The sequence below is a fragment of the Barbus barbus genome, assembly GCF_936440315.1.
Source record: "Barbus barbus genome assembly, chromosome: 37".
NCBI lineage: Eukaryota > Metazoa > Chordata > Actinopteri > Cypriniformes > Cyprinidae > Barbus > Barbus barbus.
In genome coordinates this window covers 5,952,099-5,970,209 of record NC_136715.1, presented here as the reverse complement: position 1 = coordinate 5,970,209, position 18,111 = coordinate 5,952,099, and the positions used below count along the sequence as shown (strand labels likewise).

At 36.4% G+C, this 18,111-nt stretch overlaps 1 protein-coding gene across 1 annotated transcript in view; it reads right to left on the bottom strand.

Annotated features, from left to right (window-relative positions):
- The window catches only part of LOC306856996 (protein bassoon-like), a gene marked incomplete at both ends in the record, with an annotated part of 92,604 nt that extends 78,011 nt beyond the window's left edge, over positions 1-14,593 (bottom strand). The window contains one exon of the mRNA XM_079396603.1: positions 14,415-14,593. Within this exon, the coding sequence (XP_079252729.1) occupies positions 14,415-14,593 (179 nt within the window). The remainder of the gene's footprint in view (positions 1-14,414) is intronic.
- Positions 14,594-18,111: the final 3,518 nt, after the last annotated feature.

Below are 18,111 nucleotides of genomic sequence, written 5' to 3'. Positions count from 1 at the left end.
TCAAAAATTTCGTAATTTGTGTTCTAAAGATTAACGAAGGTCTTACAGGTTTGGAACGACATGAGGGTGAGTGATTAATGACAGAATACAATTTTTTGGATGAATACCTCTTTAAATAGTTAACTACACACAAGCTACAAATTTAAAATTGTTGGTATCTACACTGAATTTATATTTCAGACATTTTTATTATAATATTTATATATTTCATTTTTTATTTTCATCAGAATGAGGAATGAATCAACAAATCTTAATTAACAGCATTAAACTTGGAAATGAAGATATAATTAGAACAAATTTTAGACTGAAAAAAACAGTACATCGACAGAGGAACATTCTAGCAGCGCATGTTTACTGCATCATCTAGTTCAGCTGCAACTGTTTCTTTAAAACAAAACCAACACACGTTGAATATCAGTTACATTTTACAGATCCCATGTTTGTTTCCTTTTTGCGTTCTCACATATTTATCCTTTTCAATTAAGCCTCAGTGCTGAATTTACAGCTGCCTGCTTGCTTTCTAACTTTAGCTTAAGCTTCTGTCAAACCCTTTCTTGGCCTCTTTTTCCCCTTTTTAAGTCCCCAAGTTACCTATAAAGGCATGAGGGGGTTTGTGCAGACTTTCTGTAACTCTGAGGTCGTTTATCACATGTAAACAGCAGTAATGATTTTCTCTTCTTCTTTCTTCCACAGGCCGGCGCTGGGATTAGTGAGCAATTAGAACGGACTCTAAGCTTTCTCTATGGTCATAACAAAGCCTCCAGAGAGCCAACAAACACAAGTGCACGGGTACACACAGAGAGCCTCGATGCACACGCAAGGCACTTCAAAAGCTTACACTTCCTCTGTCAGATTCTGAGGAGAAAGGAAAAAAGTGTGTGAGAACTAAAATAGCAGGTTTCACAGTAACAGGGAGTCAGGCTGAGACTTGCTTATGCGTGTGTGAGTGTGTGTAGAGCTGCACTTGGCTCGCTCTGTTGTCTGTCCAGGAATATTTCCAGCACCTGGTCCCTCATTATATTCAGCCCTAAAACTGCAAGTGAAACTTCAGCGCCAGAAAAGCAGGCCGCCTTTCTTGTGCCGCTTCATCTAAAGCCATTACCAAGGTCTGAATCAACTGAGACGCGGCAAAGCGGGAGAAAAGTTCATTATTTCACTGTCAGCTTTCTATTCTGCAAAGAAATTTAATCTCAGTCCAACTACTGCTCCAAAATTTCTTCCCAACATTCAATTTACACACTATATTGACTTCGCAACAGTTCAGCTCAGGTGGAAAGGCCTACAGGTATTCCTACTATCTATTGGCACAATATAATCTTTCAGCATATTTAAATGTGAAGGGCATCATTTTTCTCTGTTAAAAGTCTTTCTCCTACCTCAGGTCAATATGTAGTGAAATATAAGTAGGCCAAACGGAACACATCAGATTACGGAAGTAAATCAGGCTTATGTTGAATTTACTCCACACTTATATTTCCCACTAGAGTCACTCAGTGCTAATTGCTAACAACTGACTAGCTTTGTTTCAGTCACTAGAGACGAGCCATTTAAATTGTAGAAAGCATCATTAAGAGTTTGTCTAAATAAAGAATTGAATGACTTTATAATGTCTTAATAGACAAAAGGGGTTTCTTTGAACTATCTGGCTCAGTTATATTGTTCAGAGGTTGTGCTCAGCTATTGCCTTTGTCTCAGATGTTTCTACCAGATGTTTCTTTGGAAGACAAACACAAAAACTGTTGGCATGCAGGACGTCTACAGACCTTTTGTTCTAAGAAGGATTTAATAAGAAATAATAAAGAGTTGATGTTGAGATTTCTGAAAAATAAAATAAAATAAAAAAATCTATAAAAACAGTGGTTTCTACCAAAATTCTTTGCGAGAAATAAACAAAAGTGAATGAGACAACTGTTGGCATGCAAGACTAAAAAGCAAATCTTGAGTTGTTTTTGTTCCAGGAAGAATTTAATAAGAAATATTTGAGTTCAAATTGAGGTTTCTAAAAATAATAAAATAATAATAAATAAAATAATTAATTTTCTTCAGCTAAAGTCTATTTAACCTCACTTATGTCTAGAAGAAGATAGTAGTTTTAAATAACATGCAACGTATACACATGCTTTAGGATATATTCTCTGTGGCAGAAATAAACTCACTGATATACTTCAAATAATTTTCATCACACGGTTGATCGTTTTCTGCTGAGGGCATTTCATTATCTCTATATATTTATTTGAATAAGAAAAATTATGCATCCTCTACACTCTGAGGTATTGCTAATATCAATACACATTGAGTTTAACTTAACTAAAATCCTGAGGCCTAGTCTGAACAGAGAAAGCAATACATTACCACAGTAGTTCATTCAATAAAAAGTGAATTAAACAGTGAACCAAACAGCTGGTTTGCTAAACCAAGCTAACTGTAATGTCCATAGTCAAAAGTCAGATTCAGAACAGCTACACAACTACCTTCTAAACTATAATAATATTTCAAAAATATTACTGCTTTTAATGTATTTCTGATCAAATAGTCTTCTCTTACAGACCCCATAGCACACTATACAAACAGGGATACAGTCTATAACACTGTTTTCTAACACACCCTTGAGACATGTCTATCCCTAATAGTTTACAAATATAAACTTTGAATGTTAGTAACCAAAACAAGCAAGGCCATGGTTACTGACAGAGCGACATTGGTCCTTAATCAGTTATTGTGGCTATGATTGATTGTCTCATTAACTGAACCATGTACTCCTTATAATTACCAAGTGCTCAGGTAATTATTCCTGAATGCAGAAAACATAGAAAATATAATGGAGCACTGATTAGCAATTTCTACTCTGTGTCTCGATGCAGGTAATCATTGTACTTTCTGTGGTCATTATATTCAAAATGCATGGCAAATGTAGATATTTAGACATTTTACACTCGCACAATCAATTTTTCTAGATCTAAACAACACTGTCTATTTGCTCAAATAGGAAAACGGATATAGAGTGTTTTCTATATGAATTTATTTTTAAAATGTCATTTATTCCTGTGATGCAAAGCTCATTTTTTAGCATCAATACTCCAGTCTCCAGTGTAACATGATCCTTCAGAAATCAGTCTAATATGATGTCTTATATTTCTTTCATTATTTATTGATTTATTATCACCAAGTCTATATGCAGTATGACAATGTTTTAATCCTAGTGCTCTAAATACAATGCTAAATTGGGCAGAATTGCATGTACAAAGGGCTTAAAGAGTTTCCCGGACAGAAGTGAGCATTTACTGTGATGCTGCACTCCGTAAAGGGGCTAACAGCAGCCTTAGACAGCCATGTCTGCTGGATCAGATTAATTTGGATCTGTAGTGCTGAGCAGTCCCCTTTACTCCTCTCTCTACTGCACAGAGTCTGTGTTAACACCTCTGATGAGTCACAGAGTGACAGAAGGAGAGTACAAAACCAGTGGGAGTCAGCTCCACATGAGAAGAACAGGCATGGGTGAAGACTGACAAACTGAATTCATGTCTCCTCTCGCTCTAGATAGAGTCATGTGAGGAATACTGCACTATATACTATATCTATATACTTCTTTGTGGAGTAAGTCCTATACTGTATGGTGTTAAAGGAATGTAAGAGTACAAGTTAAGCTCAAATTGGAATCATCTGTGGCATAATGTTGATAACCATACAATCTCCACTATCGTGGGAGGGGCCTGTACAGAACTACATCATTCTGACATGAATCTCAGAACAGCCTGATTTGAGAAAGGGGATTTTAAAATAGGGATTTAAAAAAAAAACATTGGGTGGATTTTTATCATTATAGGATAGATGTGTACACACACTTCCAACACACATTTATAACCCGAATTCCAGAAATGTTGGAACGTTTTCTTAAATTTGAATAAAATGAAAACTAAAAGACTTTCAAATCACATGAGCCAATATTTTATTCACAGCAAGGTTACTTTCATAAACGAAAACGATTGATGAAAAAACAATTTCGTAAACTGAAATATGAGCTGTGTGGTGGTTTAGGGAAATACCTGTAAATGGCCCATCTCTGACCGAGAGACGCAAAGCGGTTTAAAGCAGAGTCCTGCATGGGTCCTGTTTGGTAAACGTGCACCAGCAGTACTAAACAGAACACCCGACCCGTTATCCGACAGCAGCACTAATTTATTTCTGTAGCCTACCAGACCAGAACCGTTTGACATAAAGACAGAGTCGCGACCAAAACCGGACCCGCATTAATCTACAACATCAGGAAGGCAAACTTATTTATTTTCTCATCTAATACAAGTAATCAAACCAACATTAGGCAAGTCGGTGCTTTGAAGAAAAACAGACACGCAGCATGATAATTAACAGAAGAAAAAAAAAAGATGAGAACGCACCTTTCTGTAAACAATACAAAACTTGCCCTAGCATCTTGTGATCACTGCCAAACTTTCGAACAAATAAATATGCATAGGCTAAATCACATCATACACAGGCTTATAATTCTTCATAAATAAAGAAAATAACATATTCAAATGTGAGCCTTTAAATAGGCCTACGATTGCCGTTATTATTGAATTTCATTAGTCCCAGTTATGATTTATGCGCGGCTGTTCACAGAAAAGTGCACAAGACAAGACAGTTACAATATCATTTTGTAACTGTCTTTTGGTTACAATAAGAAAAATTGTGGTTAAATAAGAAAAAAAGACATATAACCAAATTAGGCTACGTTTATTTTAATATTAAATATCTCAACACACCATTAGATATGACATTAAGCGCAATTTGTGTAGATGTATGTAGTAAACTTCCTTTGGTGTATATTTGTATACTTTTACCATCTATCAATCTCAGCATAGGTTAATTTTGTCGCTAAACGTTTGCCTCACTAAGGTTAAATTATGCTAAGTCTTTCTTTGGCCTTCGCTCCGGACGTGATCTGTTGATTCTGCTAAACTTTCATTAAAACTGAAACTAAAACGGAAACTAAACTATATAAAAACTAAATAAAAATGTGTTCACAAAATAAAAACTAAACTAAAACTAACAAAAATATTAATGAAACTAGTAAAAACTAAACTGAATTTCTTAGCAAATTTGAAAACGATATTAAAATAAAACTAATTAAAAAATTAAAAACTATAATAACCTTGATTCACAATAGAACATAGAGAACATAACAAATGTTTAAACTGAGAAATTTTACACTTATCCACTAAATGAGCTGAAATGAGGGCTGAAAAAGCAAGACGTTTTGAAAAGATTTGCAAATCTCATCATCTACAGTGCATAACATCATCAAAAGATTCAGAGAAACTGGAGAAAACTCTGTGCGTAAGGGACAAGGCCAAAGACCTTTGTTGGATGCCCGTGGTCTTCGGGCTCTCAGACGACACTGCATCACTCATCGGCATAATTCTGTCATTGACATTACTAAATGGGCCCAGGAATACTTCCAGAAACCCCTGTCGGTAAACACAATCCACCGTGCCATCTGCAAATGCCAACTAAAGCTCTATCATGCAAAAAGGAAGCCATATGTGAACATGGTCCAGAAGCTCTGTCGTGTCCTGTGGGTCAAGGCTCATTTAAAATGTGGAAAAATTTTCTATGATCAGATGAGTCCAAATTTGACATTCTTGATGGAAATCACGGACGCCGTGTCCTCCGGGCTAAAGAGGAGGGAGACCTTCCAGCGTATTATCAGTGTTCAGTTCAAAAGCAAGCATCTCTGATGGTATGGGGGTGCATGAGTGCATACGGTATGAGCAGCTTGCGTGTTTTGAAAGGCACTATGAATGTTGAAAAGTATATAATGGTTTTAGAGCAACATATGCTCCCCTCCAGACAACGTCTATTTCAGGGAAGGCCTTGTGGTGTATTTTAGCAAAACCACATACTGCAGCTATTACAACAGCATGGCTTCGTAGTAGAAGAGTCCAGGTGCTGAACTGACCTGCCTGCAGTCCAGATATTTCACCTATAGAGAACATTTGGTGCATCATTAAACGAAAAATACGTCAAAGACGACCACAAACTCTTCAGCAGCTGGAAACCTATTTCAGGCAAGAATGGGACCAAATTCCAACACCAAAACTCCAGAAACTCATAACCTCGATGCCCAGATGTCTTCAAACTCTTTTGAAAAGAAGAGGAGATGCTACACCATGGTAAACATGCCCCCGTCCCAACTAATTTGAGACCTGTATCAGGCATCAAATTTGAAATGAGCTCATTTTGTGCATAAAATTGTACAATTATTCAGTTTAAACATTTGTTATGTTATCTATGTTCTATTGTGAATAAAATATTGGCTCATGTGATTTGAAATTCTTTTAGTTTTCATTTTATTCAAATTTAAAAAATGTTGGGTTGTATGTTCAAACAACTTGTAAAGTGATGACCCCTTTAAAAAATGCACAAATCTGGGTTATAGTGAGGCACTTAATGGAACTTAATGTAATATCAAAACCCACTTACTAACCATTTCTGTTGAAAGTTATCTAATTTTACAACTTCATTGCCATGATAACTCAACAACATTAACCCAAACAGCCCTAAATGACTATAAAATTGATGTACAATACACATTTCTTAATATTAAGCCTAAAATAGTTTTAATGTCATTATTGATGAGTACTGTATGATCTTTGAATAATATTGGTCTTTAAATGCTAGATATTTAAGGTGTATCTGAAGTATACTTGCAATAGTTCTACTTTATCTTGCTTGCGTGGGGTTGTACTCTGGCACAGCTCCAACGTGGATGAATCTAATGTTTTGAGGTGAATGTGTGGCAGTCAGTCACCGCACCGGTGTGGATATTTACTGTACTTCGCAATCACAGATTTGTCTACGTCTTGGAATAGATTACCAAAATAAGAATTTTCACCGGATATTGTCATCTGAACAAGTAAATTACAAGTCTGCCATGTTTGTTCTGACCAACTGAGGAAAAAAGCATTACAATAAATCGCGCTACCAATGGTGATTTAATCTAAAGATCTGTTAGCTCATATCACATTAAACCGTGCAAATTATTATTATTGTTATACTTTATTCTCAAATTAACAACATCAGCATTGCGTGACTATGAGTATAGTGTGTATTAGCATGTAGATTTCAATTTCTGTACAGTTTAATCTAATTGTCATACCATTCAAATTTCATATTAAGAAATTCTTTTAACCCAAAAAGCAAATTATGCTCCCTTCCAACTGGTTTTCTTTAAAATACAAATCTTGTGTAAACTCAAACTATCTGTAATCAGAGCACATTTAAAACTGGAACATAATTTAATTTCATTCACATGTGTTTCATAAACACATAATACTTTCCGCCATCAAAATGATAAATTGAATTATTCTAGCTGCTGTGAGAAAAGGCTAAATGATCTGCCACCTGCAGGATCCGTACATGCGATCCTTGTATCCGGGACAACTTCTTTATGTTTACAGACGTGACGTAATGACGCAGTGCCATGCTCGAATTTCCTGCGAAAACCTACCCGTACCACTCAAATTAGAAAACATTACTATAAGCTAACCGTTGTGAATCGTGCTAAAGTAAGGCGATATTTTTGAACACTGGCTGGTTATGTACTTCCTCAAATATTGATTTCGGATCATTTTTTACCAAAAAAAGTTACGGACTGCAGCTTTAAATACATTTTAATTAGTGCTGTCAAACGATTAATTGCGATTAATCTCATCCGAAATCAAATTTTTTGCTTACATAATATATGTGTGTATACTGTGCATATTTATTATGTAAATATAAATACACATACATACAGTATATATTCTGAAAATATTTTCATGTATTTCCATGTATACATTTATATTAATGTAATTGATATTATATACATATATATTTTATTTATTTATTTATTTATTTTTAAATGCATAAACATAACATATTTTCCCTAAATATATACATGCATGTGTGTGTATTTGTATATAGGCCTACACAATAAATATACACAGTGCACAAATATATTATGTAAAAATAAAAAATAAAACTTTTATTTTGGATGCGATTAATCGCGATTAATCATTTGACAGCACTAATTTCAATTAGGTATTTTTCAACAGCTGTTAACTGAGATTAACTTGTAATGAATCAGGAATACTCCTTAAAGTGCATAGAACTGAACTGCTATATAGTGTACTGTACTCTAGCATTGAGCACTATGTTTTAGTGTGGAGTCCTTTATGCCTATACTATACTGCTATACAGACCACTATGACCACTATAGGGACTTGCAATGAAGACGTCGTGCTGGAATAGTAAGGTCTAAAGGCCAGGGGAACAATGAACAACTAAAGATTAAGTGTCATATGATGAAAGAGATCTAAAACGGGAAGATTTGGCGTTAAACTTTTTAAAATTGGCCTTTTGACATGTGGGCCGGGGTGCATGGCTATATTCTATCTGTGTTGCCTTCCAAGTCTTAATAAATGGAACGGTTTAAAGACACTGAGAGGGAGTGTAAAGAGAACACTAAAAGAATGCCACAGGCTCATGGAGAACATTTATTAGATTCCTGTGTCATTACAATTCAGGGCCCTTTTATGAGGGTGATGTTTGGCGGCTAAGACAGCGATGTTCCTATTCCATCTGTTGGGAAATAAAGCGCCGGATACTGTTCTGTCTCTCCATCCATCTCCCTCATCCTTCCTGTCTTGCTCTTCATCCATGTTTCACTAATAGCACAAACAACACCTACACACTCCCCTGGAAAGTGCACACAAACACACTAATAGCTTCTGGTTCCTCATTTTGGCCGTCAGTCAAAACAACACATTCTGCGTTTGTGCCATGACAATTCAACATGTCGATTCTGAAACTTCTTTCAGGCTGTCGTTTTCACATGCTTCCCCATGTGACTTGATTCGGGGAACCACATAATTCAATTTTAACGTTCTTATTTTAAAGCTTGAAGACAATAATAAGAAAACTCAAGACTGCTTGGGAAAAGCTGGGAAAGCATTAAAAGTGTAGATCTTTGAAACTTTAACTTACTCAATTGAAAACAAGTAGAAACAGTAGTTAAAGGGTTAGTTCACCCCAAAATGAAAATTAGCCCATGTTTTACTCACCCTCAAGGCATCCTAGGTGTGTAAGACTTTCTTCTTTCAGACGAATCCAATCGGAGTTATATTAAAAATTATCCTTGCTCTTCCAAGCGTTAGAAAGGCAGGTCCAAATATAGTCAAATAAAGCACACACATCTGTGATAAAACATGCCTCACACGGCTCCGGAGGGTGAATAAAGGCCTCCTGTAGTGAATCGATGTGTTTTTGTAGGAAAAATATCAATTTTAAAACGTTATAAACATTTTTCTCTCATTTCTGCCATCTGTCATACGTGGAAGCAGTTCCAGCAGATGACGTAGGACGTAAGCTTCGCGGTAGCGCATCTGAGATATGCTAGTCTCGTCTGTTTGTTTACAGGAGCAAAGGAAGCAAAGTTTCCTTAGTTAAGCAAAAGAAAACGTCTCGTTACGTATGTAACCCTCGTTCCCTGAAGGCTGATAGGCTTATGTCTTTTCTTGGCTTATATCGAAATCCTCCTATATTTTTCTTTACAAATCTTCGTTTTGTACTTCTAATTCGTGACCGGCGTTTTGTTTTGCTCTCTCCGTCGCGCTTCCACTTTCGTCACTAATCACAGGCACGTGCACGATGCATACATCCTACGTCATCCGTCGGAACGGTTTCCGCCTACAACAGCTAGCGGAAGTGAGAGGAAATTGTTTATAATATTTTAAATATACAAAAACGCATTGATTCACTACAGGAGGTCTTTATTCATCCCCCGGAGCCATGTGATGCACATTTTATTATGGATGGATGCGCTTTATTTGACATCTTTTGGACTGTTGAAAAAAGCACCTGCCTACTGTCATTCTAACGCTTGGAAGAGCAAGGATCATTTTTAATATAACTCTGATTGGATTCGTCTGAAAGAAGAAAGTCATATACACCTAGGATGCCATGAGGGTGAGTAAAACATTGGCAAATTTTCATTTTTAGGTGAACTAACCCTTTAACTTCACTAAAGCTAAAGAAACAATTGCCAATTATAATGAAGCTATGTAAGAGGGCTATTTCTTTTCACTTATCTTCTTATGAAATTATAATAATTCAGTGAAAAAGAGCAACATTTATCTGGTATACAGTTGCAATAAATACATAAATTACAGCAAACTATTTGTTAATACACTTAAACTGAGTAAATATAAGTAAATATTGCATACTTTACACTAGTTCAAAGGTTTGTGAACAAGGATGTTTTTTCTTTTTCCTTTTTTTGAATGAAATTAATACTTTTATTAAGCAAGGACACATTAGCTTGATCACAAGTGACAGTAAAAATGTTTATAATGTTACAAAAGATTTCTATTTTAAAGTAATACTGTTATTTTTCCATTCATCAAATAATTTTGAAATATATATATCATGGATTGCACAAAAATATTAATCAGCACACATTTTTTCAACATTGATAATAATAATAAATGTTTCTTGAATAGCAAATCAGCATATTAGAATGACTGTTAAAGGATCATGTGACAATTCAAATGTGAAACAGCAAACATTCAAACAAAGTAAAAGTGAACGGGAGATTAACAAACTTTAATCTTACGTTTCTTACAAAAGACTAAACCATAACACATTGGTCTTTACCATCACAGGCATAAATCGCATCTTAAAATATATTCAAAAAGAAAAACAGTTCTTTTAAATTCCATTAATATTTCACAATATAAAATATTATTATTATTATTATTATAGCAATTCCAAACTGTTGAATGATGAATCCAAAGCATAAAAGTGCTAAACAACAGTATTGAACTAGACATTTATTGTTACAAACAAAAAACTATATATATATATATATATATATATATATAAATGTTGCACAGGGAGTTCCAGGAACATGACTGACTCACTCAAATGAATCATCTTTTGAACCAATTCATTAAACTGAAACATCCAAATTAAATGACTCACTACAATGAATTAAGCCAGAAAGCCCAGGCAATTTGAGCGAACATTTGATTGGCAGCTTGTGACTAGAAATGTACATTAATGAGTTAACTGAGTTACTGTGAAAGTACTAAAAAAGTTAGTAATGTTGCCACTTCTACTAAGTTACTCCCCAATATTGCTGCTTTCAGTTCACAAAACCAACCGCAATGTTGTGAAATGATTTTAAAGATCTGTTTCAGCAAACATCAAACTTTGACAGCAGTTTTTTTGGAGTGAAAGAAACCCATGAGGATATTAGCACAAGGTCTTGCCTCATCTGTAGGCATTTCACGCATTTTAACAGAATGATGAAGTGCGAGAGATGTAACCATTTCCCACACCATGTGTGTGTATGACGGGTGACATTGTACAGAAAAATCTAGACATTTCAGTACATCAATAAAAACATGAGACGTACGCAAGAAGAAAAAAATCTAAAGAGTCTCAGAATGGCCCATGAGAAAAATAAATGTTTCCCCTGCCCAGGTTGTAATATCCTCCATGGGTTTGTTTTTCCCTCAAACACTCACGCAAGGCTACGACTGTGACTACACACCCAGTTCAGGAGTTTTAATGATGCCGGTCAGACACAGACAGACAGCCAGTACGTGCAGCTGTAACATTACTGCTGTACAAATGCATCTGTGCATTTCACACGTCCAAGCAGATTCAACTTTAGCTCACGAACAAACCAATCAGACCATAGAGAAACGCTGACATCAAGAATATAGTCTTACTGTAAGAGACCTGACTATAAACAAGCTGACAGCTAGGTCACCCACCTGCAACAAATACACTTCATTTGCATCATTGCATTGTAAATCAATGTTTCAGGTTGGATACACAGTGTATCTACACTTCAAAACAATTGAGACGCAGTTATGCAAGATGCAAAACAAGCCTATCTTCTAAGACAAGGACGTCTAGCATATTATCTAGTACAACAATGGTTCTCAACCAGTAGGTTGCAAGGAAAAACCACGCTAAAAGCACAAAATAGAAAGCAACGAACCGTATAATCATAAATAGGCTTATCAGCTCTTACAATGAAAGAGAAAACACTTCTCATATGTCAGTGGTTGTGCATTTAAACAAACTGCAGTATTTGGACACAAATCCATCTGTGACTGTAGACGCAAGTCAGATTATAATATTATCAGATCTACAAGAGTGGGTCAACCAGTGGGTTGCAGGGGAAAACAATGCTTAAAGCAAATAAAATGCAACTAACCGTATAACTGTGCATCTTTATTGGAAAATAAATAGGCTTATCAGCTTTTAAAATGGAAGAGAAGTTTTGGAGTTCTGGCACAAATTTATCTGGTACTGCAGACGCAAGTCAAATTAAAGTATCCAATCATATTATTATTACCCAATTATATTAGATTATCTGTGATTATCAACCAATTGGTTGCAGGGGAAAAAATGCAACTAACTGTATAATTGTCCATATTTGGGATTGGACAATAAATAGGCTTATCAGCTTTAAAAATGGAAGAGAAATCATTTCCCATATGTTTTGTTGCTGATGTCAAAAGTTGGGCATCCAATCAAAACTTATCTTATCTGTTACTGTAGACATTAAAAATGTACAGTATTAGGACATAAATGAATTTGTTACTGTAGAATCAGATAATATAATATTATACAATCAGTTCTCAGATTGGGTCTCAACCAATGGGTTGCAGGGGGAAAAATGCTAAGAGCAAATAATATAATGCAACTAACCATATGCATATTTAGGAAAATTATTAACTTTTACAATGGAAGAGAAAAAATTTCCCATATCATGGACATCAAAGGCTGTGCATCCTATCAACATTTACAGTATAATAAATCTAAAAGAATTTTATATAAGCAACTTATAGTATAATTATACGTTTCAACCAGCGGATTTGCAGGAAAAAAAACGTGCATATTTAGAATAGGAAAATAAATAGACTTATCAACCTTTTCAATGAAAGACAAACACTTTCTATGTGTTTTGTTGCTGGTGTCAAAGGCTGTGCACAAGATACATGACCAGCCCTCATCCAAAAAGCATGATGAAAACTACACAATGTAAAAGAAAATACAAACCAGACAACAATAAATGTCTGTGCCAACCATAATGTGCTTTGTGCTTTGAATTATAGGCTGCCAAGAGCAGCAAACTATCGTAATTCAACAGACTTTTTATACAATAAACAATTTTGCTATACTGCTCTGGGTTGCCACTTCATGTGCAATGTCAAATCTGTGTGCTGATGCAAAACAATCACTGCTACACAATATGAACACAGACAGAGAAGGACAGCTAGTAAATTTGCAAACAGCATAAACTGCATCACAAAGTTTGAATTATTCTTAATCTTAGGAGTGCAAGGAAATTCACACATTACATTATTTAAAGAACATAGAGGGAGATGAGCGAGGGGTGGGGAGGAATAGAGAGAGAGGTAGTGAAAGATATTTGCTTGCACGTGTAACACATGAGTCACATGGATGCTCGTCAAAATTTGATAAATCATTAAAGCTATAATCATGCTTGCACACGCGGATCCCTCAAGTGTCTTTTACAGTGAGATTTTAGTACCTGTGCATTTTGATATCAGCACTGTTAGGCGTGGCTGCCAAAGAAATGAATTTCACATCATATGACTGTAGTCAGTGTTATTAAAACATCACACCTGAGCAAACTGAGGTTTGTATGACTAAATAAGAGTGTGACATGCATCAGATTATCTCAGAACATGCCTCGCTCTGTAACTATAGCCAAATCAGACACCAGATTCCCATATGCTTTTAATATACCACTAAATATGATAATACATGTGCATTTGGTAATATTATCAATCCTGCATTCAGATCATCAATATCCTATGTCCATTAAAGCTCTGAAGATAGCATAGGTAGCTCGGTTTGGGACAGAGCAAGGCTAACAGCACAGACTGTCTGTAATGAATAGAAAAATATACACTAAATAAGACAACACGCCCAAACAAAATATTCTCATATGGCTGCTTATATACATGCATGCTCATATGTAAATAGATCTATGCATCAAGTATGCCAGAGATCAAATAACCCCATGAGTCCAGCATATCTTAGTTGATTCCTGATCTCATGCACATGTAGAGGTTTTTAGCTGACAACTGGCTTAGTAGGTTTAGGTAATGCATACCACTGGGTGTAAAACATCGGGTATGAAGTGCAACTAAATGAAGGCGGTTATAAACATAAATTATCGATTCTGAATATGGCTAAAAGTGACTAGTTGTTTAAAATGTAAAAGCACAAGATTAGACCCCAAAGACTCGTATCGTGTAGCACAAAACGTTGCATTTCACTCACAGATATATAGACGCTTCAGAAGCGTTTGAAATGACTCGGCATACCTGTTCATCGCCGGGCCGTGTCCGGCGCCCGTTCCCCCGGCAGGCGCTCCGTTGCTCGGCTTGTGGAGCTGTCCGCCGCCCGCTGGTGCTGAAATGGAAGCCGGGGCTCCAGCCGCGGGGACAGCGCCTCCCGGTTGCCCCGGCTGGCCCTCTCCTTCGAGGCTCGCTTCATTCCCCATAGTCCCTCTGAGTGAGACGGAGGAGAAAGACGAGATCTGCTGACGAGCGTCTGATAGGGGTCTATTTAAAAAAAAAAAAAACTGGGAGAACACTCAGCGTAGCTCCTCTTCCGCCATCATCACCTACAATCAAGCATCCTGAGCGGAGCGCGCGCGCGTGCGCCCGGCGGAAGGGCTCGACCGAGCACGCGCACAGCCGAGAGCGCGCGGGGGAGCGGCGTGAACGCGCTTGTGTCCTAGATCTACAGAGTCCTGTAGAATCCAGCCTGGGAAAAATGCATCGATTATTGACGGCTTCTAATGATGAAAAACGTTGCTCTTAATGGCATTTTATTTCTTTTCGTGGATAAGATCCCAACGTTTGGATTTGTAAAGTGTTGTAAGAATAAGCATCTCTACATCAAATGAAGCCCAATACTGAATTACACTAAATTATAACATTATTTTTAATATATATAAATTAAAATATTAATTATTGAACTTGAAACTTGGGAAATGTAGATTATTTAATGTAATGTAATGTTTTCTCACAAACATAAATTTATATTTCTACTTCGTATTGTATAGGCTATTTATACATAAATAAATAAATAAATATCAACTTTTAAAAAAAGACCCTTATGACTGACTTTGTGGCCCAGGGTCATATATATATATATTTATTTATTTGGGAGAAAACCTTACATTAAATAATCTACATGTCCCAAGTTCCCAAGTAAAAGACTTAAAAGGCCAGGGCTAGTTGTCTCACAGGCAAATATTTGAGTAAATAAAATGTCAAAAGTCACATTCAGCAATTTAATTGAAATTTAAAAGGCATTGTTCAAATTGACCTGAATGGCACACCCTCTTGGGCTGATGAAGACATTGTCATTGTCGAGGTTGCATCAGTCACCTCTGAACTAGTGCATCAGAGGCACTCATAATATTGTGTGATGTTAAGAAAGCCTTTGAAGCAGAGAAAGTAAAATATTAAAAAATTTTACCCACAGCCATACTGCAAAAAGAGGGAACTGATTCTTTGCTGTGATCCTGTGCAAAAGCCTGCTGTGAAAGAAAGAGAACATGCGAGCTCAGTGAATAAAGAAAGGCACCGCATTCTTTCAAAGTCGCCAGATTTCTCTTCCAGATGGCGAAATGGTCATTTCACACCCAAGCAGAGCTGCTCAAATCATCAATCAGTTAAATCAATACTAATTTTGACTCCATCCCAAGCTGTTTCACCAGACACTAAGACTGTGGCACTAATAGATGGCTGCTATATTCCCTACAGCATAAATCTCATATTCACCTGCATGAGAAAAGTAAAGGAAAATGAAACACTTTTCCACTCACATACACTACCGTTCAGAAGTGTGGGGTCGGGAAGATTTCTAATATTAATAGCTTGATTCAGCAAAGATGCGTTAAACTGAGAAGTGACCGTTTCAAATTAATGCTGTTCTTATTAACTTTTCTATTTCTCAAAGAACCTGAAAAAGTGCATCATGGATTCCACACAAAATATTAATCAGCACAACTGTGCTTTACACTGATAATAATAAGAAATGTTTCTTGAGCAGCAAATCCGCGTATTAGAAGGATTTCTGAAGAAATCATGTGACACTGAAGACAGGAGTAATGATTGCTATCACAGGAATAAATTATGTTTTAAAATATATTTGAATAATAAAAGAGTTATTTTAACCTTTATTTGACCATCAAATAAATGTGGCCTTGGTGAGCAGAAGAGACTTCTTTCAAAAACATTAGTGTAGATGGACTAGTGGTTTCCACATTGGTCAGGAGAGATTAAGGGTTCATGCAAGTTCTTCAAGGCAAGCCTAGTTTAAAACCCTGAATGTGGAGGTCAGGTCCTCAGATTGAATGGGCCTTCACTAAGAGAAGTAAAGCACACTACTGTCAAAGTTCAATACTACGGGTTTTGTTAAAATCCCCAACACTATGTATAATGGCAAGCGTCATCAATTATAGCATGTATAAGTGATTGTAAGCGCTTTGTTGCTTAAAGGAGTAGTACACCCAAAAATGAAAATTTGCTGAAAACTTACTCACCGTCAGGCCATCCAAGATGTAGATTATTTTGTTTCTTCATCAGAACAGATTTGGAGAAATTTAGCATTACATCACTTGCTCACAAAAGGATCGTCTGCAGTAAATGGGTGCCGTCAGAAATGAGAGTCCAAACAGCTGATAAAAGCATCACAATAATCCACACCACTCCAGTACTTCAATCTTAGAAAATCTGAAAAGGCATCATTATGGAGTATGGACTGGCAAGAAACAGCGTTTAAAATTAAAACAATGGATTTGTTTCTTACAGACATGCAGCTGCAGGTGAGCAACTGATGTAATGCTAAATTTCTCCAAATCTGTTCCACTTAAGAAACCAACTCATCTAAATCTTGGATGGCCTGAGGGTGAGTAAATGTTTTCATTTTGGGGTAAACTGTTGTTTTAACTTGTGTTTCACCTTGCATAGCGAAGACCAATCAAGAAGTGAGAATCTAGAAAAGTAGTACGCCCCACAATCCTGTTTGGTCTGTGCTTGGTAAAGTCATCCTCAGATTACATTAGAAAACACTGAACTATTTACTTAAGCTTAAACGATCTGTAGGCAAAGTGAAAGTGCGTATTTGCCGAGTCTGTCCTTTCTGGCCTGTATCAGATTAACTCATTTTGAGGCCTAATTGAAACAGAGCTGACTGACTGGCACCGAGTTTTGGCGTGGTGGCACACTCACTACAGCTGAGTCCTCTCGCAGGCCACCTCCTGCTCACACAGCTGGTCCGCAATTATCTCTGTTTGCATGGGACCGAGACAAGCAAATACTGCATGGAAGCGCATCGGCTGCAGAGATATCAACTTAAGTTTGCAGCGTCTGGTTTGGGCAATGTCATAGAGGTGAATTTTGCTTTGAAAGTGCATGTTTATACAGCATAGGGTTGTCAGAGGGAGGTTTGTGGAGTTACTACCACAGAGTTAAGCACGTGGTCTACACTATTAAAAATAAAAGTTACTTGTTGGCATTCAGGACTCCATGAAGAACCTTAAACATACAAAAATTCTTCAGATTATTGAAGATGTTCTTCAAACCAAGACAAAAATGGTTCTGTTTGGAATTCAGAATGGTTCCTTTTATGGTATTGCTTCCAATAACTCCCTTTTGGAACCTTTATTTTTAAACGTGTGGTTCTTCTAAAGGTGACTTAATTAGACTAAAGGTAATCAATTTAAAAGTAATGACTGTGCCAGAGCTGTGACAGATTCAACAATTTAGAGGAAGTTTTTAAAGTCTAATAGCACCAAAACTTCTGAATCACAGTCTTTGACGTAAACACCATTGTAACAATGATTCACAGTAATGATGAAGAACTGACACAAAAAGAAATCAGACAATAGGTTATTATTATCTGAACGGCATTCATAGGGTGGATTTGGAGGTCAGCACCACTAGAAGGTTCTTCATCGTGGATGACCAGTCTTGGATGCCCTCTGGTTCACTGGCAAGCCACCAA